At 42.3% G+C, this 21,509-nt stretch overlaps 1 protein-coding gene across 1 annotated transcript; it reads right to left on the reverse strand.

The window, feature by feature from the left end:
- Positions 1-553: 553 nt before the first annotated feature.
- chrnb2 (cholinergic receptor, nicotinic, beta 2) lies at positions 554-19,612 on the reverse strand. The gene is made up of 6 exons (XM_068735765.1): positions 19,321-19,612; positions 11,010-11,155; positions 9,895-9,939; positions 7,336-7,445; positions 4,395-5,523; positions 554-2,898 (listed from the first exon to the last, which is right to left on the reverse strand). The coding sequence occupies exons 1-6, from the start codon at positions 19,376-19,378 to the stop codon at positions 2,746-2,748; spliced, it is 1,641 nt and encodes a 546-aa protein (XP_068591866.1). The 5' UTR covers positions 19,379-19,612; the 3' UTR covers positions 554-2,745.
- Between the last annotated feature and the right edge of the window lie 1,897 nt (positions 19,613-21,509).

Here is a 21,509-nt window from a genome sequence, read left to right on the forward strand (position 1 = left end):
ATCCTGTGGTGAAAGATTAATGTGAAGTTTGGGTAATACTGTAATTTACCAACTATAGGATACCTGTGTGTGTGTGTGTGTGTGTGTGTGTGTGTGTGTGTCTGCATAAAGCTATCTTTAAAGGACCATTTGGGGTTTCAGAACTTTAGCTTGAGGACATTTTTGGAAATTGAGGATATTTTGGCCGGTCCTCACCTTGGAACAGACCTTCAAAGGCTATTTGAGGGTTCAGCCTTGTTTTTATATTCTTTAAGGTTCCTTAGGGAATTAGGTTAGGTTAAGGTTAGGGTAAGAGTGGTCAGGCATTTAGTTGTGATGGTTATGTGTGTACAGCTTTAAGCATAAATCTGTTGACACAATCACATTGTGCGGACAGAATGCACGTCCCCATAAAGACCATCACGAATAACCATCACAATTAACATTAGGATTAGGGAAGTAGCGGTTATGGTTAGAGTACGTGGAATGTAAGTCAATGTAATGTTCTCTAAAGTGATGGAAACATGACAGTCTGTGTGTGAATATTAGGGTAAAAACATGCCACACAGACGCATTCTTTGATTAATCTGAACCTACAACCTTTATTGGACTGGTTAGGTGTGCACAGGAGCAGATTTGAAAGTCAGGAAGTAGAAGGGTGAGAGATGGTGGAGCATGATGAGAGAGGAAGTGAAAAGAAAGGAAGTAGAGTGGAAAGGTCAAAGAGAGAGAAATAGAGTGGACAGCAGCACTTTGTCCGTGTGGAGCTGTGCAGGCTACAGTTTTCACAGGTCTCTGACAGGCTTTTCACACTTGTTGGGGATCTGTTGGGGATCCCCCCCTGGGTAATTCCATTCTCTAGAGACAGAAAGAGAGACAGACAGCTCCCAGTCCAGAACTGATCCGAGCCGCAGACTGCAGCCACATGACCTTAAAAAACTCACAGCGAGTGACAGTGACTGAGGATTAGACAGCATTTTTCTCAGAGTGTAAAGTGACTTTCCTACGGCGTCTGCCTTTCCTGCTTTATTCCTCCTCACTATCTGGATTGTGCTTGCTGTGGTCAGATTATCCTGTTTCTTTTCAGTATGCAACCTCATTATAAAGTCAAAAGCATTTTTTAATTTCGGTTTATGATTCTGCATCTATAACTTATTGCCTGGTGCGACTGCTTCAGCATAGGCCCTCTTCTCATTTCTCTCTTATTTATTGAAAATTGTATTCACCCCCACTCCCTGCATGCCTGAAAAGGCCTTTTGCTTCTCGCTTTGTTGTCAGGGAACCTGGAAAGATTGTGAAAAAAGACAAATCAGCCAGTCCATAATTAAAATAAAAGTGTCGTAATGAAAAGGTCTTCAGAGAATGTAGGTAATCGTTTTTGTAATTGGACTAAATGTTAGAAATGTGTTTGTCTCTGGAAGAGCAGATAAAGGAGAGAGAACTTGAGAGAGGTTGCAAGAGATTAACAGAAGGGAGGGGGAGACACACATACAGTATGCTCTTCTGAACATCGTATCTGACAGATGTGATAATGCATCTGGGTGTGGGGCACACACACATACACATAAGCATACATGTATGCTCTGAAGATTACATACTGAAATATGAAATTACAGATTAATACACATAATAGCTTAATTTTCATGATAGAATTCCCTTCCTTCCATCAATATAATTTGATTTACATGTTACTTTTTCTGATACTGATCTTTGCTCCATCCCAACTGAGCTCTTCAGTAGATACTCGATCTGAGGCAAATCATGTTCCACTGTCCATCATATAGGGGTTCCTATCCACCATCTTGGCTCAGAATCCTCAGTGTTTCTGGAGCTGAACTCATCTCACTGCAGCTGTGCACACTGGCACAGCAGGCTGCTGCTGTCCTCTATTTAGCGTAACCCCATCCATGCATATATTACTGTATCCTTTTTATCAAATAATGCAACCGAAAGCAAATCGAATAATTCAAGTCTCCTCTATGTATTTTCCTTCACAATCTGTTGCTTGTACACATATTGTGTTGGTGTGCACATTACAGGCTGTGTAGTACAGTTTTTATCACATTCTTGTTTAATCTATACAATCATACAACACACCATAGTCTCTCTATCAGCAACAGACCCTTACATGAGCTAACACATAGAGAAATCTTAATAATATATTCCTAATGCTATACTGTGGTAAGCTGCTATGCTATGATAAAATATACTGAATCAGCTCACTGACGTAGTGGATTTCTGAAAAAATAAAATAAATGTTTAAGGAACCTTGATATGAACCTCCCTTCCCTTTCTGATTAGCTCCCTCTGACATCAATACCGAGGATGAGTAATGTCATAGTTGAAGGCGGGCATGTCATGTGTCAATTAAGCAGTCAGCGTCGAGCAGAGAGTGTTGATAGGCTGGCGTAAGGTCCAACAAGGAGTAAATCAGAGCATCCTCGCTCCCTGACTGGCTGAAGAGGGGAGCAGGGAGGGACCTTTCCACCAGAAAGGGGAGGTCAGTCCATTAAACATCTGGACAAAAAACTTCAGGTAAAAGTATGATGGAGTTTTCCTTTTTCATCATCCAAGAAAAACAGTTTGTTCGTTGCAAAAACGTTACTATAAAGGTAATGGGCGTGATTGCTGTTCAGTTCCAGTTCTGGTTTCCAGTTCAATAGACACAATAAAACCCAGACCTGCCCCCCCACCACTGGCCCTTGTCCTGCTGTGCTGATTGGTCTGGGGAGCTGTCAGGTCAGCGTGTTCTCGGCCTGGGAATGGTCAGCCTGGCGAGCTGGTGATGGTCTTGACTGTGTAATTCTGGAAAAGCGGCTGCATGAACATGCCCAGGGTGCCGAACACGCACACAAACACAAAGATCCACAGGAAGAGGCGGTCGATCACCATTGCAACGTACTTCCAGTCCTCGCTCACCTGTGTATGGGGGAGAGACAAAAGGGGATTCAGGACAGGTTGAAAAGTCAGATTAAGGTGAGCAGAATCACATCGCTCATCGTCATTCTAACTACCCTCCTGCCTTTCCCTATGCAGCAGGTTAATGGAGGTCAGGGGTTAATGTGAGCGGAGACTCGTTCTGCCACACAGCTCTGATGAGGTCCGACACGAGTCAAGGAGGAGGGGGAGGACGTAAGAGATGAGAGAGAGTGATGGAGGGCAGAGAAACAGAGGGGTGTGCTCACACTGTAACCCCTGCACTGACAACTTGGGGGAGGGGGAGGACATGCACTGGGCCAGGATTGTGGTCGATATGGCAACGTGATGTTTACTATGTCTATGATGGACAGAATTACAGAGGATTGTTAATTCCCATGTCGGTTTCTTTCATTCCAGGAGAGAAGGCTCTCCTAAGATGCCTTGAGGAAAAGCGATAAAAAATGCCACCCTCTCTCCGCCGTCTTGGTTCCTCTATTCCAGCACTTCTCCAGTTGTACTCTTTCTCTATGCACACGTCATGCCGCTGCTATAATTACTTGTCTTTGTTGAATATTCAGAGAGCTATGATTGCGTCACCAGATCTGTCTCCTTTGCTTATGCTCTGGTGTAGTCCCCCATGCGTTTCAAATGGCAGAGCTAAACGGGACTGCTGGCACTGAGAGGACAGACCTGGGCAGCTCATGATGCTTTTTAATGTTAGTAACATCTGCACAGAATAAGACGATTTATCCTATGATGTTATTCACACAGAGACAAGATAACTATTTATTTTAATATGGATGTATTGGTATTAAAGTGTGTGTTGGCAAGACATTGAGGAGCAGTAAACTGCGGCAATAAAGGACTTATTGGCATCAGCATCACTTTGTCTTTTCATGTTTAGTTTAAAGATTGTAATTTAGCAATATAATTTAATGTGTTAAGTTATTTAAACTTACATTCACTGGGTGCAGAGCAAAAAGCTGTAAACAAACTAACAGTATCACGTAATAAAGTTGATTTAGTGGCTAGCGGCTACCTGACAATTTCTCTGCTGTGTTTTGGTTTCTACCTCACCAGAAATCTCTGTCTCTGTAGCTGCTGAATGCTCCACTGTGTTCACCAGCTAGATGCTAACTGTGTCTGTCAGTTGTTTGGTGCTGGGCAGGTAGCATGAATAGGTTAATCAGCATTATTTCAGCAAGATATTCATTCCAGCAGCTTCAAATGAACAAAACTTTGATAAAAAAATACTGTAATCTCTAACTATACAGCTTATTGAAAAACTGGATCTGTAGAATCTATACTCTTTATAACAAAATGTTTATTTGTGTTATTTGTTTACGTAAGAAAATGAATACCAGTCAATATATTGTTATCTCATTTTTATTATTCCTAATATCACTGTCACTCAAAAAAGTCCAGTCAGGCTGTGATAAGGAGCAACAGAGACTATAACTATAATGGTGTGAACATTCAGATAATATAATACTCACACTCTGATCATCATCCTCACTCTTCATGTGGTTGGCGATGAAGCGAACTCCTTCCACCGCCTCCTCAAAGCCCGGACATGCTTGAGCCAGCAGGGCCTGAGTCAAAGCAGGACCTCCTGCTGCTTGCTTCCCCCTTGGCAGGTTTCCAGAGCCCCCTTCCCGGCCCTCCCTCACCCTGTTCAGACCATCCATGGACCCCCCACCCGCTCCTACCAGATCCCCTCCGAACTGTTTAACGGACGCCCGGTTCACATAGCAGGTACAAGGCTCATTGTCCTCCTTGCTGAACACCCCTGTGGAGGTTCCCCCTCCATTCCCGCCAGCGTTGCCCAGCCCGAGCCCCACCATCAATGCCCCCGCCTCCCCGCTGCGCCCACCCTCTTTCTGCTCCTGGGCCCTCCTTCTCTGGCGCAGCCGCTGGCGCTCACAGCTGTTCCTGGGCTGGCGCATGAAGAGCAAGGCAGGAAGCTTGTTGAGGAACACCAGTTTAACCCAAGGGGGCATGGTGTGTGTGGTTGGCGAGCGGTGGTGTACGTTGAGCACACACACACTGGTGACGATGGAAAAAGTGACCAGGACCATGGTGAACATCAGGTACTTCCCCACGAGAGGGACGTCTAGTGACGTTGGGGGGACGATCTTTGAGATCAGCAGCAGGAATACAGTGAGAGCCAGCAGCACGGAGATGCAGAGCGTCATCTTCTCTCCACAGTCAGAGGGCAGGTAGAAGACCAGGATTGCCAGCGAGGTGATGAGCACACACGGGATGATGAGGTTGATGGTGTAAAAAAGTGGCTTCCTGCGAATGATGAAGTCGTACGTGATGTCCACGTAGGTGGGGTCAGCTGGGTTCTCGTTTCGTCTGCCTGGCAGGGCGATGATGTCCCACTCGCCGCTGGGCGTGAAGTCGTCCATGCTGGCCACGTCAGCACGGAGAACCAGATCGATCTCGGTACGGTCATAGGTCCAGGAGCGGAAGCGCAGCGTGCAGTTCTGCTGGTCAAAGGGGAAGTGCTTGACCTCGATCTTACAGGCTGACTTGTATATTGCCGGAGGCAACCAGAAGATACTGCCATCGTAGGAAACCACAGCGTTAGAGTAGAACGACACCTCGTACACCCCATCGGCACTGAGAGAGGAAGCGGGAGAGAAGAAAGTAAAAAAATAAAGTGTCAGACACAAACAGAAACTGTTGTGTGATGATTTAATTAAAAATATAATTTTTGTCAACAAAAAGTAGAATGAGAGGCCATGTTTCCTTGAGTCTTATGAACAGTGGAACATGACGCATCTCATTATGCAGTCATCAAAAAGCTCTAGGGCACACACATACACACACACACACACACACACACACACACACACACACACACATACACGTGGGTGTGGAGGCTTTGAGGTGTCTTAGGGCGGCAGGGTCACACACACCTGCTTCTACAAACCCAAAGAACAGGATGAACCGCCAGTCTAGACAGAAAAAATGCTCATAGGGCAGACTGGGTCGAGTTCAAAAGCTCGAATCAGACACTTAAGTCAGAAGTCGACTGACTACATTAAAGCTTTAGATTGAATTTCCATTTAACTCAAGCATTTGACAAGAGAACTAATTAATGATGGCTATTAATGTTGTGAGATGTGACATATGCAAAATAATAATTAATCGTTTTTGACTGATTACACAATTGACCCACCTGCCAAAGTACACTCTCAGAAACAACGACTTTCCTGCAAATTTAGTTACAAAATCTAATTGAGACTTCCAAATTAGCAGCTCTAGTAGTGCTGTTTCCTCAGTTAATCCTGCTGTGTAGGTGCTTGACAGGAGTTTGACGCAGTGAAGAGGACTGGGAGGATAGCGTGTCGACCTGGGGTTAGTGGGATTAGGAGGATAATTTCATCCAAAGTGCCTGGGATCTTTTAATCTTCAGTAAAGTAAGGACTGAAGCAGAGAAAGCGGAGAAGGCCAGACAGATCACTGTACTCTGATGAGCTGATTTACATACTGTAGGCTGACACTCAGTTTCCATTACATTGAGACTAGTGGTCTGCATCCGTACCTCCCTCAGACATGCAAGCTAATTGGAATTAAAACCTTGCAAAGCAAGTTTCTGTTTTATACACGTAAAGAGTTTTGTGTTGTATAATGCCTTACAATTAATTGCATTGAAGATGAAATTGAATAATTTTACATATATGTGATCTTGTATACATTTGCCAATTGGTTGATCTTAACCATGTCGCCCAGACCTACACTCAAGTCTGGATTAACAGCAAAGCGTGCGATAGCCCATAGTCTTAAAACTTAATAAAAACTAGATGTTTAGTTTATATATTCCTAAGTAAATTGATGTTTAATTAAATTACCAAAACATGTTGGTTTCTGTGTAACTGTGTGCGCTGTACCTGATGGGAACTTGAAACTGGCCAGGTGCATTCACAATTTACAAAGGTATAGGTTAATCCAGGCCTAAGAATGACTAACTAAAATAAAATGCAAATACGGAGTTAGTTATCACGCATCTCTGCATGCAGATGAATAGATAAACATCACACATTTTACAACAACATAAAAAGAAAGACAAATTTCCGGTTAACCGGTTGCATCTGCTGTACATGTACAGTCTCTATGTGAGTGTGCACACAGATGACTCCATCTTTGAAGTGTCTCACGAGACTTGGAGGTACTTTATAGTAATGTAGCATGAGTGATATGAGCAGATTACAGCGGACATATTCAGTCATATGTGGCATTCTTATCCAAAGTGACTTACTGGACAATGTTGGCAGCTGGTTCAAATCGCCGGGGAGTTAGCTTTAAAACATTAACAGTTCAATATGAGCCTTGTATGAGCGCTTGTTGTGCATGTTTATGCCAGTGCATGCATCCATGAGCCTTGTGTGTCTTCAGAAGTGAGCGCAAGAGAGTGAGTGAGTGACTCACTTGTTGTAGAGCACCACATCAGGCAGCCAGATGTGTTTTGAGGGCAGCCTGACCTTCAACATCCCATCAAACTCCTCAGGGACCCAAGTCAGACGATAGTCCTGCCACTCCTGAGGGGCCAATAAAAACAAAATGCTTAATCACTCATGCGCCAATCACACAGCGGCAAGAGAGTGGAGCAGTGAGGAGAAGGTCTGCCTGTCCGTCTTTGTGTCTGTCAGTCGGTGGTCAATATGACACATCACAAGCCTGGGGAACATCCTGTGCTGTGTCCTTCTATGCTTACATCACATGTTTAACTATAAGCCACAGGGAGAGATTGAAGCGCTCATGTCAACCCCGACCTAGATCAATCAGCATGATTAAAATTGCTCAGGGATGGAAGTATTACAATTACTACCTCTAATGTAACGACGTCGTTTTGTTGCGTGCACTTGTATTTAATTTCTTTTAGTATGTATTGTAAATCGGTATTCTTACTTTTACTTGCATTATTTCGCTACATTTCAAGTTGCATCTATTACAGAGCAAAAACAAAAGTCGTGTGAGAAAAGTCCTGATAAACTGTGAGAATGGCATTGAAGAAAGAAGATAAACCAGCAGCTGCAACAGAGAATAAGCTGCAGGTGTGTCTGCGGCCGCACAAGGGCGGAGCTCCGTGAACAGAGAGGTGACGCTCCAGAAATGATACGTTACAAATGTTTGCTCACGGGCCGAGGACACTACAAGCACAGTCAAATTAAGGGTCACATATGGGGTGACGTTAATTGGCATTATTCTACCTCGGGATAGTAAAAAAGAATGTATTGAATGAATTAATGGGCCACCTTGCAAGCATGCTTAGTGACACACCAACGATGTTCATGACCTGTATCCTAAGCTAACATGCTAAATGCTAACATGCTCATGGATCCTCCTCACTTCACTCCACTGAAGAACTTTTAAAGAACGTTTGAGGACTTCCTGCATTTTTTTAAATTTTGTGGCCTAAATATGTTCTTTAATTGAACAGTAGTATCATGTATCATCACCCCGTCCCCTTTTTACATAACCCAGTAACGTTTACCTGCTTTTTACTTTTACCCATGTAAAATGTCTATAAAACTGTACTTTTACAATACTCTTTAGTAGTACTCTTTCCACCTCAGCAGTAAGGCTGCTCCTATGAGTGTGCATGTGTGTGCATCAGCAAACCTCCTCATGTCCTCTGTGCAACCTTCTTTTAACAGACAGCCTTGTCTTGTTCTGTTCGCTGTGGGTCAGTCATTGACATTGCCGCATTGAAGCCTCTGTGACAGCAGTTCTGTCTGGCTCTTCTATGTTATGGCAATGTTGGAGCTGTAATGCTCATGTTAGGTCATCTGCAGTAACTCTGATGCATTGTGGTCATTACAGTTTGTCTTGGCTGAGGACAGCTGTCCTTGGCTCCCCTGCTTACCAGTTGCAAGGGATCCATAGAGCACTGATGGTCATTCTACGCTCCGTTACATGTCGTAAATCTTGACTTGGTCAGGTGCAAGTGTGTGTTTGTGAATATAAAACAGAAAAAAAAACATGAAGCTATAAAACAATGTAATCAAAATTGCAGCATGCACTACAGTGACGTTGTTTAGAGAAATATTTCATATAGATCTAAACCAACAACTTATCCAACATATGTCTGTTGTTCAAACACCTGCTCTCAAAAGTAAGCACATATGTTGATAATGTGTGTATGTGAGTGACTGCATTTGCATACCTGATGTGTGTAAATGTGTACACCTACATGTTCTACCATGATAAAGGCCTCAGCTGTAAGCATACAAAGAGCCAGCGATGTAGAAGAGTGTCACAGCTCAGTCAGAGTCACATTCTTTACAGGGTGAGGTTATGTTAGGCTTCATCCAAATCCACAAACTGTCAATTTCACCAGCTGACAAATAGGGGTTCAGCATTTGTGCAAAGAGCTTTTGATATCACCAGTTATTTGTGATTTGGGTGTAAATCTGTGTGTTTCCTGCTCATAACTTTTCAACTCACTTTTCATATTTCTCCTGTCAGATTTTGGGTTTTGGAGGATATGTATTGTTTGATGTCTCTCTCACTGTCTGACACACCAGTCATGTCAGTTCTCAGGGCTGCTGCTCCACATGAGTATAGGCAGGATCAGACTGCACATCAGCCATAACCAGTGAAACACACAGAACACAGGGATGCATCTGTCCCCTCCAGTAACTGGACCACTGCTCGTATGCTATGGTCCACTGGTGTAATAACACTGTGGCCCATGATTATATAATGTTAATCAGCATGTTTACTGTATTCTATTGTAGAGAGAGCATTACTCAGTGCCCGCATTTGTTACTACCATCCATGTCCCTTGTGGTGTGTGCTAAACTTCCACTGACCTGGCAGTAAAGTTTTGAAATCTAAGGTAAAACCATTCAAAATCAAAAATGTAATTCTCTATTTTTCGCAACATTTTAATCTTTCTGTCTAAATTATTTTTTCTCTGTGTGGCTGCGTGGCTGTGTGGCTATGTTAGAACGGTAAGATGAGGAGAAGAGTGGGAAGACTCACCTGCGTTAGCCAGACATTGGTGGTCATCACCTGCTCTCTTTCATGCTGCAGAAATAGAAAACATGTATTGTAAATTACAAACTGTGATCAAACGGGTACCACAACACTTCTAACAAGCTAGGAACGTGTGTGACAGATTTTTCAAAAGTGGCATAAAATAGATGCAGCAAAGTCAAAATATCCACATCTTAAGTCCCTATAAACCGAGTTGCATTATGCAGCTTGGTAGTGTTGTTCATTGCTTGGTAAATACCTGTATTTCAAAATCTGAATCCCCAGTTTATATAGCTTTTTAGGAAAAAAAAATCTAAGTCTTCAAGCTCAAGCTCAAATAACCCTGATGACAACACGCATGTTAATTTCTCAGGTTTTAAAAAGCTCCATAATCACAGAAGACTTCATACAACTGTTTAGCTGAGTAGCACTCAGCATAATGAGTAAACCGATCTTTAAGTGTAAAATCAGTGGAGAGGATCTTTAACTAACGCAAAGAAGGACTGCAGTAATCATTTTCAGTGGAGCTTGTTTGCAGTGGTGGAAAGTACATTCACTCAAGTACTGTACTTACTGTAAGTACAATTCTGAAGTACTTTACTTAAGTGTTTTAATTTGATGCTTTCATTATAATTTCACTACATTTCAGAGGGTTACATTGTACTTTTTACTCCACTACACTTATTTGACAGTTACTTAAAATTACTTATAATTATAACGACTTAGTATTAATACAATGTATTGATGTAAACTGCAGAGCTTTTACTTAAGACAGTCTTTTTAAATTGCTGTATTGCTAAAGTACAATATCTTAATACTCATCAGGCCTTGAGCCGAGGGCTAAATAAGACTGACATGAGATTTCCATAATTAGACAACTTCATTTTCTGCTGTAACCATGACACATGGATACAAATCATTTTTTGCAGACTCAAGAAATCAGAAGAAACCGCATTACTGCAGTGTTTGCACCTCACATATTCCTTCTATGTGTAAATAATCTTTTGAAATCTTTTTATATGTGTAATCAAAATCAAATGAGTAACACAGAGGGGTGTCCTCATACTGTGAAAAGGTGCACTCAGAGTCAAACACACAAGCCCGGGCACATGCACACTCACCACGCTGATGAGCTGAGCCAATGACACCATCAGCTGCACGGTAACCAGCTCGGAGCCATTTGTAGCGGGACGGATCAGTTTGTTGTAGTGGGCGGGGTTTAAGAGATGCTCCACCAACCGCTCCTCTGTGTCTGCCCCGAGGGCGCCTATAATGAGAACACATTATCATCATCCTCATCGTCATCTGCCTCGATCATGAGACAGAAATGGTGCAGCCATCTGTGTCTCACTTGGCACTTTAAAAAAAGAAAATACTTTTATCATATTGGATGACAGTCTAAATCATACAAGAGCAGGAAATCAGTGGTGCTGTTGAGTTTGGCCACTGCCCCCACTGCCAGCATTGAGAGTTGGCTATCCATGTGTATCAAGAATGCAAAGCCTTTTGAACCATGGCATTACTCATCACTGCCGGCTGGAGCACGTCAGCACTGCTCGATACACATTTTTTTAACAAGATCTGACATCACAAGAATGAGTCAACCAGTCTGAATGTCTCTATCGCTATCCTTTCTGTCTCTATCGCTCTCTCCGTGCCTCTGCTCTGTCTCCATCTATTCCCCTCTGCTGTGTTGCTTTGGGTTATTTTCACTCCGTCTCTCACTTCACTTCCCTGCCCCTGTCCCCCCCCCCCCCCTGCCCCCTCCCTTCTGTCCGCCATCCCTCCATCTGTAGGAGACCGTAGTCGTATCCGTGTGATTGGTTGAGTTCGGGCAGAGCTGTCACAACAGCACACACAGGAGGGGAAGTGTTTTACTGAGACACACGACGCATGGAGAAAAACAACTGTTCTGCACCTCGTCCTTCCTCCCTCTCCTCAGCTACTCACTCCCAGCCTCTCTGGCATCTGCTCGCTCCTGTGCTGCATCTTTTCACTCTCGCAATCCCCTCACACGTTACCCCTGAAGATAAACACAGGCTGCTTACTGTTACCTTGAAACCAAACATGTAAAAGCTGATGTGAGTAAAATGAACACACTGTTATGTTTGAGATGATGAACCCTTTCATTTATTAATGATATTAACAAAGACTATAACCGGAAATGAAAAAACAATGAGAATAATCCAAAATAATATATAATAAAATACAAAGACTTACAAAGAAACAAACCCCTGACTACTCATTCTATACCTTTTATTCCCCTCTTTTACATCCGTCACCTGCACAAAACTAACAGGAAATGTACTAAAATAACAATTGCTTGACCAAATAAAATGTAGTCAATTAATCAATAAATTGATCTACAGAAAGTCAAGTCATTTCTTTTCTGTTTTATATCAATGTCAATTAAAAATATTTGGGGTTTGGACAAAGCTAGCAATTTGACGTTCTTAGGATTTAGGAAGTTGTGATGAGCAATTTATAGACCAAATGATTCATTGATTAATAAAATAATCACTTGATTAATCAATAATGAAAACAAAGGTTAGTTTCAGCTCTATCAATTCTACACACAACAAAGAGGAAAAAGCTGATTATTTTTCATGAAGGGAAATACAATCAAAAAGAAGAACAGGTACATTTGAGATGAAAAAAAACAACAACAGTGGGATTTGTTGCATTAGTGACGTAAAAATACGGCCATTTAATATCAAAAAGCTTTAAAAACACTAAACATACTCTACTTTTTTCACCATTTCCCTCTGAAAATGCTTCTGAGCTCCTCTGACACTCTGTCCTCCCCCTCTATGTCCCCCCTGATCTCCACCTTCCACCCCCCCTCCCTCTTGCCTTGTAGCACTGCTGTGTTCACTGAGCAGGAATGATAGCCTCTGTCTCTGGATCAATGAGGACTCTATTCATACCCCGTAAACTAAACACGCCATTCCTCGCTGCCACCTTATTTTTAATCTCCTGCTCCTCCCTGTGTCCCGTCTTTTCCGTCTCATTTTCTTTTACACTTTCTCTGTCTTTCCATCATCCGAGCCGGCTCATATTTTCTCTTCACTCCCCTGACTGTCTCCCTCACTCTCATCCTTCCATCCTTCCTGTTATCTCCATCTCCCCGTCGCTGACAGCCACTGTCCATTTATTGCCCCTTCTCTCGCTGATCCACTATCATCGATACACATCCTGTCAGCACATGTGTGTAGCACTCTGGTTGTTTATTGTGCACAGGCGCCGGTTTGCTTTTTTTTTTTAATGTGCGTGCGTTTTTTTTGTGTGCACATATTCATGAGGGAAATAAACAATACTGTCTGTGCCTGAACCATATGAGTAATGCATATTATTCCCAGAAGCCCAAGGCAATAACACTACCGGATGAGACAGAAAGCTAATACCGTTCACTTAAACAATGATGAAGCAGAAAATGGCCTTCATTTCCATCAGTCACTCTCATAATGTAAAGGTAGTTTCCTGCTCAAACTAAATAGTGATATTTAGTTTTGTAAACACAGTTTATGAGAGGGGTTATATTTAATTTAAATTGTACATTATAGCAAGCATTTTGTAGCATCTGTGCACTTAAATCTATGGAAAAGAAAAATGTTATGCAAAGTCTTTTCTCCAAAGCTCATCAAACCTTATAACAGGTGAGAACTGATTCCCCTCATCTTTGATATCATAGTTGAGTCGCTGCATGAGAAGTAATTATAAAAAGCTGCTCAGTCAAAGACCCCTGAAGATGACTAAGACCAAAACAAAGTCCAAAGCCAAAATTATTCAGTTTATTGCAAGCAAAATATTGTGTTTCTTTCTCTGATGTTTTATATATATATATATATATATAAAAACACAACTGCACTTTCCAGAATAAAACATCCCAAGCATTTGCAACCCACGCAAATCTGAATCAATATGCAAAAGGATTGTGCAGTCTTGGCTTACATACTCTATGAATCTTCGTATTTTCTGCTTATTTTTACAAAAATATTTGCATGCATGCGCTCAGGATCAAAGTCTAGACTAATAATTTACGACACTGAGACAAATTATAGACCAAAACCGAGAGCGTTTCTGGTTTATTCTTATCTCAAGAACACGACTGATAAAAATATCTACACACTGCAGCCTGATCACTGCACAAACATGTTCATCCTCAGCACTTACTTATGCTTCTAAACAAAGACTGATCTCGCTCCTTCATACGACACGCTGTCATGCTAAAGGCCCAGCTGAGTGATCGTAATGTTGACGGTATCTCAGGTTGTATTCTGGTTGTTTTCCAGTTCAAATATTGCAAACTTAATGTGACACTATGAATATTTCAGCAGGGCTCCCCCATTAGACCCTGGAGCGAGGGAAGTTACACACCACCACACACACGCACACACACGCACACACACACACACACACACACACACACACACACACACACACACACACACACACACACACACACACACACACACACACACACACACACCTCTGTGACACAGCACAGGAACATGCGGGATGGTGGCCATGTTCAGTGTTCGATTGCTTCCAATTTACATCTGTTTCTCTTTCCTTCTTTTAAACAGCCATGGATCTTAGCATGCTGATCAACCTCACAAACTGTGTAGGTCTTAGTCATGATTTTTGGAAAATCGCTGCATGTACTAAAATCCATCCATCGTTAAACTGTACAGTGTTGTTTGCAGTTTACAAAGCCATTAGAGGCCACACACGCTGTAAAGACAAATGTGGAGAAAATGAGGACGAAGAGAGAGCTCAATTGAATTATCCACTTAAGACTATTACAGTGATGATCTCTATTTATACAGCTCGCTCAAATGAGAAAAGGTTGGAGGTGAAGTAGGGTCGCTTTCTGCGCTGTGTTCTGCCAAAGAGGCTTTTTGGCTGCAGCGGGGACCTTTTATGCTGAAATATTCTTAAATCAATAATGGAGAGATCCATTGATCTACTAGCAACACCCAATTGGCACCGTAGTGCCCATAGAACTGAGATATTAATATTGATCCTCCATCCAACCGCTATATCGCAGCACTCCAAACAAAAAAGTCATCCCACTGTGGACTAACTGAGAGTGGAAGGAGCTTTATTGTCACCAAATTTGAGAAACTCCACAGTCAGGAAAAGTGTGGCCAGTTAAGTTAGTGCTTTTTTATTTACTACTGTTGAGGAAACATACTTTTACAACAATGCTGCTTCTCATCCTGTACTTATGAATAACACCATACTGCTAATACTAATGCTGTTACTGATACTAATACAAACTTAATCCCACAGTCAAATCATATCAAATCAGATGTTATGTTACAGCAATTAAATACAAAGCTGCACATAAATGGACAGGATATAATAGTAATAAATACACAAGAGAAACTAGATTAAACTTGGCCAGATCTAAACATCGACACAAAAAGAGTGTATGTAACATGTGAGTTATAAAAAGCTTTTGCAGATTGCTCTAGCACAGCTTGTTATAGGATAAAAGCCTGATGGCACAAATAGAAATACAGTCTGTCACTGTAAATCGAATATCTTTGGGTTTTGGACTGTTAGCCCAATTATCACAAAAGCATACTGTGGGGTCAAGCATTGATCCAACCATATAAATAAGATTTAGCTTGAACCTACAATGCTCTTTTACTAAGTCAAGTAAACATCTCAATGTTTACAGTGATGCTAAATATACAAAAGTGTTCTGTAATGTTATAGCGCAGTTTAAAAAATGGCATCTTAGGTTTGGATATCAAGTGGTTTAGACTGCAGAAGAATATATAGCTGAAGAACTCGGAAGCTATGAAATCCTCATATGCTGTTTGGTTTTTATTGTATTACTTACACCCCGAGGAGCTCAGCTGTTTGACGACAGACGGTATAGTGTTGCATATTTCAGGGATTGCAATAAATACATCATTTGAACTGCATAATGCCTCTTATAACGGCTATTATTTAAAAACTGAACAGTTATATATGCACACATGCGTTGATAGGACAGCAATACATGTATCCAGAACACATTTTAGCTTACGTCTTATCTTGCAGAAGTCCTGATCACAATCATAACAAACATGCATTTTTTTACTCTCTGCAGAAGTATTATTTATTATTGATAAGCATTAGTTTCTCTAGTTTTATTGCACTTTTAGATGTAAGATCATGTTTACAGTTTTATCTTTCATTCATGTTGTCACCAGATGAAGGTTTGTATTATCTTGAATACACTTCTACACACGCCAGAGCAACCTACGCACAACTTTGCCTCAATGTTAGTCAACCGTTCACTTTAAAAAAAAATAAACTTGAATTAAAACTTTTAAATTTCCAAACGACTCTTATGTGCTTTTCTTCTCCACTGCTCAAGTTTCTATTAAACCTCTGTGCTCTCCTTCTGCTTCCCCTCTAATCTCCAGGGCTGCACACTGCTGTGTGCTGCTACTACTGCTGCACATTCATTCACACGAACACTCACACACTCAATCTTGCCCAAATCACACATGAGAGCACACAGTCTTACACAGGGGATCACACACACGTTCTCACAGTCAAATGCAGGCCTCTGTTGAGTGACTTCGGTGCATTTCTTATCACAGATGCAGCCCCTATGTCCGCTGATCTGATCCTGTTGCTGCCACGTGTTGAGAGTTGGTCCAAAGAGACAGAGACAGAGAAAATGAGGGAGAGTGAGATAAAGACAAAACGTGACAGAAATAGAGAGAGCGAGAGAGAGAGAGAGAGAGAGAGAGAGAGAGAGAGAGAGAGAGAGAGAGAGAGAGAGAGAGAATAGGATGGCTGCTGTAATGTGCAGGTCGAGATGCTGCAGAGATCAGTGGGCTGGAGCAGTGCAGCAGAAAAGTGATGACAGGCTAAACTGACTGTGCAGAACTTTCCTTTCTAGACCGTAGCTGTGCCAAGGAAATGGTTAGTTGATATTCACTGAGTGCATTCATAAAGCAGAGGACAGAGATTATGGCGCATGCATAAACACACACGGTCGCACATGCAAAGAGAATGACTTGGCCACGTGTCAAACATCTGCTTTGAGATGCAGCTGATAAAAGTGTTGCTGCGAATATAATCTAAGCACACTACGTCCTTTAGTGATGAGACTGCCGCACAACGTGCTCCATATCCAGTAACCCCTGCATCAGGTCAACTCAGCACCACAGACCTGTTTATTATGCATGGCCTGCAGGGGAAATGACAAGAGACATCCTCCTCACACAACAGGACGGCCACATCCTTGCGGCAGCGTCTGAGACAGGTGGTGAAATGTCCTTGAGCACCCTTGAACAGCCACTGAATGCGAGACTCCTTTTGTGTGCAAGTCTGTGAAATGTAAAAAGTCTTATGTAAGAAAATAGTGTTGTGCCTATGGAGGTGTAAAGTTATGATTTTTGTCCCTTCTAATTCCATCACCACCAATGTGAACAAATGGGAACGTGTGTGTTGGTCTGAGTCTGTGCACGTGTTGTCTTTTCTAAGTGCGTGTTTTACAATTACGTGTTTTTTTAGCCTCTTTGTAGGGAATCTCTAAAACGTGTTAAGGCCCAGGTGTGCAACCATGGGCTCATTCTTCAAATGTGTGTTTGCGTGTGGATTGAGGTTATAGTCTCTGAGGATGATGCTAATCAGGTTTTCTCCCTTAAGGGGAGATGACTCATTAGTACTCCGTTGCTTATGAAGCTCCTTAATGTGATATTTCATGTTGGTAGCATTTTCTAGTACACATACCTCTTGTTTGAAGTCAGGGAATGATCAAACAACAAAACCGAGTGCTCAGGGACATCGAATATCATGCAGCAATTTTAGAGTGGCTTCATAAACAAGACAGATCATTGGCACAATCTATTGGATAGCTCTTAGTTAGTTCTATTTGTAGCTTTTATTTATTGTTAAATTCAATTTTTTTACATTACAAAGAGACCCAATATTACTCCAGTACACTTTATATTTGTGATGTTTTGTATGTGCTATTGTGAGTATCCTATTTTTATCTGCTTTTATATTGTGCTGAACAGCGTTGCAGAAAACTCTTTTTAGGTGTGTGTGTGTGTGTGTGTGTGTGTGTGTGTGTGACAAAAAGAGTGCAAGTGTATGTGTGCCAGAGAGAAAGCAGGAGCATGTCGTCGCCATGGGTGATGATGCTGATCAGTTAGTCAATGCAAGGCAGACGGCCAGGCATGTGTGAGCGGATGGAGATGTGTGTGTGTGTGTGTGTGTGTGTGTGTGTGTGTGTGTGTGTGTGTGTGTGTGTGTGTGTGTGTGTGTGTCTATGTGGTGTGTGTTTGTGTGTGGTTACGTGTGCTGCTACACAGCCAGTGACAAACAGTTTTTTTGCTTGGAGGCACTAAGCTGGTCTCTGCCCTGTCACTACTATGGATTGGCTGAAAATATTACGGTGGCTGTAATTCAACCAATCAGCTGATGTGTTTTCCGCTGTGCTTTGGGCAAACCCTCGCTGAGCAGGAATTAACACCAAATTAGAGCCAATTTATGGAGGTAAAATATGTCCAAACACCCTAATGGCTTTACACTTAACACATACAGTACCTCATCTGCTCCTAATGCACTGCAACAACAGTGTCGTAAATAAGACTCATCCACTTGGTGCATGTCTCCAATGAAGACAAAAAAAGACCATTTATCTGTCCAAACAAAGGCAGAAGGCTTTTCCTGCTGAATGACACATCATTTGTTCTTTGAAGACAGGATGTAGAAGTTGGTTTAGCTCAACGTGTCTCTCATTAACCTGCCCACTCAATGCAAGACCTCGGTGTTAATGAGAGAGAGGGGGGGTAAGTGAGTGATAACATAATTTCTTCCTCTCTCTCTCTCTCTCTCTCTGGTATATTTAGAGAGAAAGAGATAACTGATGGAAAAAACAACATTGAAATGCTTTAAAACTCTTCAGAATGTGCTGTATTCTATTTCATTTGTGTGGTGTTTACCCCAACAATAAGACTAATATTATTAAGACTAATAAGTCCATACAATAATATTATTGTGATACAATATTGAGCACATGGTGTTGCTTTATAAAGTAAGGCCTCTAAACGCACTATATATTGAGTACAATAGATACACTAAATTAAAGGTTTTATTTTAGTTTGAAATCGGATAATGGTGTTAGCCATTGCATTTGTTTGTGATGCAGTGGGCAATATTTACTCTCTACATCATTCCGTCGCGCTCACTGCTAAAAATGGTGACACAGCAACGAAAAGAGTCATTTTCTCCGCGTCTAACCTCTCCTCAGCCTCTCACCACCCCTTTTGTTATCACACTCACTCCCTCATTACTTTGAAGAAACCTGATCCTCCTGAAATGCTCGAACTTGCGGTGGTTTTTGGCCCTATAAAGATGACGATGCACACCAAAGCGCATCGATGAAGCCATTAAGACGGACAAGTTACTCACCTCCCGCAATGGCGAGGACAGCAAGCAGCAGCAGCGGCGGCCAGCCGTCCATCATCATACGTGCGTCCGAGCGCGCTCCGAGCCCGAAAGGTGTTCACCGCGATGGAGAGGCCACCCGAAGCACACCCGCAGTGTTACTCCCCTCCTCCTCACGACCCAAAGCTCCCTTCACTCTCTACCTGGCATGGTGACGTTAGGGCTCTCCGTCGGTCAGCACTTCTTCGCCCGAAAAAAAGGGAGAAAATAGAAATACCTCGGCGGGGCCAGGTACGCTCTGCGATGGTCGTGCGGTTCTGGCTGTCCGTGCTGAACACCGCTTCGCGATGCGTCGCGCTGGAGAGAGGCGGGGGCGGGGCGGGTTGTGCGCGGAGGAGCGGGGGAGGCGGGAGGGGAGGAAGCGGCATACCTCAGAGGCCCCACAGCTCAGATAGCGATGCCAGTGTCTTCCCCGCACAAAGTCTCACATCACCATATAATATTCAGTGCTCTTAGGCACATACGGTGTTTGTGGTGCCCAATAGTGACACTGTCAAACTTAATGGCATCTCCCATCTGCTTTATCTTTAATATTAGCCACAGGCCAAATTGTTGTGGCAGCAATAGTATTTCATATCTTCTAGAATGTATCTTTCATCAATTAAGGGAATGTAGGCAACACATATGATTGACATATGCATGCAGGACTTTACTCCATGCACTCCATGCACACAAATAAAATAAGAATAAAACAAGCACAATTTGGACATGTATAGTTCTAAATATTTATAAATAGATTTAGAGGTGTGAGTCTCCCTGCCCTAGTTTCTGTGTATATCTGATACACCTCACACCTCTGCCCATTAAAATAACATCACACCACCTTTCTTTCTCCCTTAGCCTAATGTTATCAGTATAATTTGAATATTCTTCATCTTTTACATTCTGCAGGGGTATTTTCCCTTCCTGTCACTTATATTTTATTGAATCTGTCTTTTTGTTTTTTTTCCATTCTAGGCAACTGAAGTGACCTCTAATCCCCATTCACAAAGTCAAGCATGCAGGAGTTGGGTAGATGGGAACGGAAGAAATACCAGGAAGGAGTTAAGAATAGCCAGGTAGACATGAGTTGTGACGATCATATAGAAGCTTGCGTCTCGTTCTGGATATTGTAACATGCTTACGGGTCATCCCGAGAGTCCGGGTGCATGATGGTAACAAAAATATAACAACAGATTTGAATGGTGAGGGGTGGAGGGAATGCAGCAAATGAAGCGGGGTACAGGAGGAGTCAAAAGAGCGTGGGAGGGCTGGATGGGGCAAAGAGTAAACTAATAAACAGGAGTGCAGGATGGAGGGAGGAGGTGGTTACCGTGGTGACTAAGAGAAACCAGAAAGCTCCAGGAGGAAACAACCTGTTTCTCCTTCATTTTGTCTATTTTCATCACAGACGCACACAAAAATACACATGCGCAGCAGCTGGCACACAACACACACAACACACACCAATACACTCATGCATAAATGCACACAATGCATACATGCACACAAATGTACATATGCATGCACAAACATGCAGGCAAACTCCTCCACAGTAATGTCTTCCTCTTCTCATGCTATCTTTAAACACTTTTCCTCCCGCCCTCTCTGTACAGTCCTTTCCTTTCTCCCTCCCTACCTCTCCTCTGCAGTGAATGAGCTGACCTGACAGTGCTCCTCCTCTGCACTGAGTGCTGTGAGTCTCTCTGAATTATTTAAAAGCTGGGACCCCCACGAGTGCTTGTCTTCCCCTAACACCCCCTCACGCTCTCCCTCTCTCTCCTCTTTGCTCTGTCCCTTCCTATCTTGCTGTCATTCTGTCTTCTGCTGCTGCAATTACTTCCTGTGGTCCTGTCATGCGACACTTTGATTAACAACATAGAAATCTGATCTATGAATCATAGACTGATTAATAGTGTAACACTATACCACAAAGTATAAGAAATAATTACTTTCACATTGCATTATTTCCATTTTTTTTTTTTTACAAAATCATCGTATAAAATGATGTACTGTTATAGAATCCAATGGTAGAAAAAGTAGTTAGCATCCCACCTCGAAGTAACAGCAACAATTATCAATTAATGATTTAACAAAATAACAGACATTTTGCTGCATTACTTACTTCTGTATGTTTTTCTTATAATACTTCTGCAATTCCTTTTGAAGACAAC

The sequence above is a fragment of the Cebidichthys violaceus genome, unplaced genomic scaffold (assembly GCF_023349555.1).
Source record: "Cebidichthys violaceus isolate CVI_PGR_0920_01 unplaced genomic scaffold, fCebVio1.0.p SCAF_7, whole genome shotgun sequence".
Taxonomy (NCBI): domain Eukaryota; kingdom Metazoa; phylum Chordata; class Actinopteri; order Perciformes; family Stichaeidae; genus Cebidichthys; species Cebidichthys violaceus.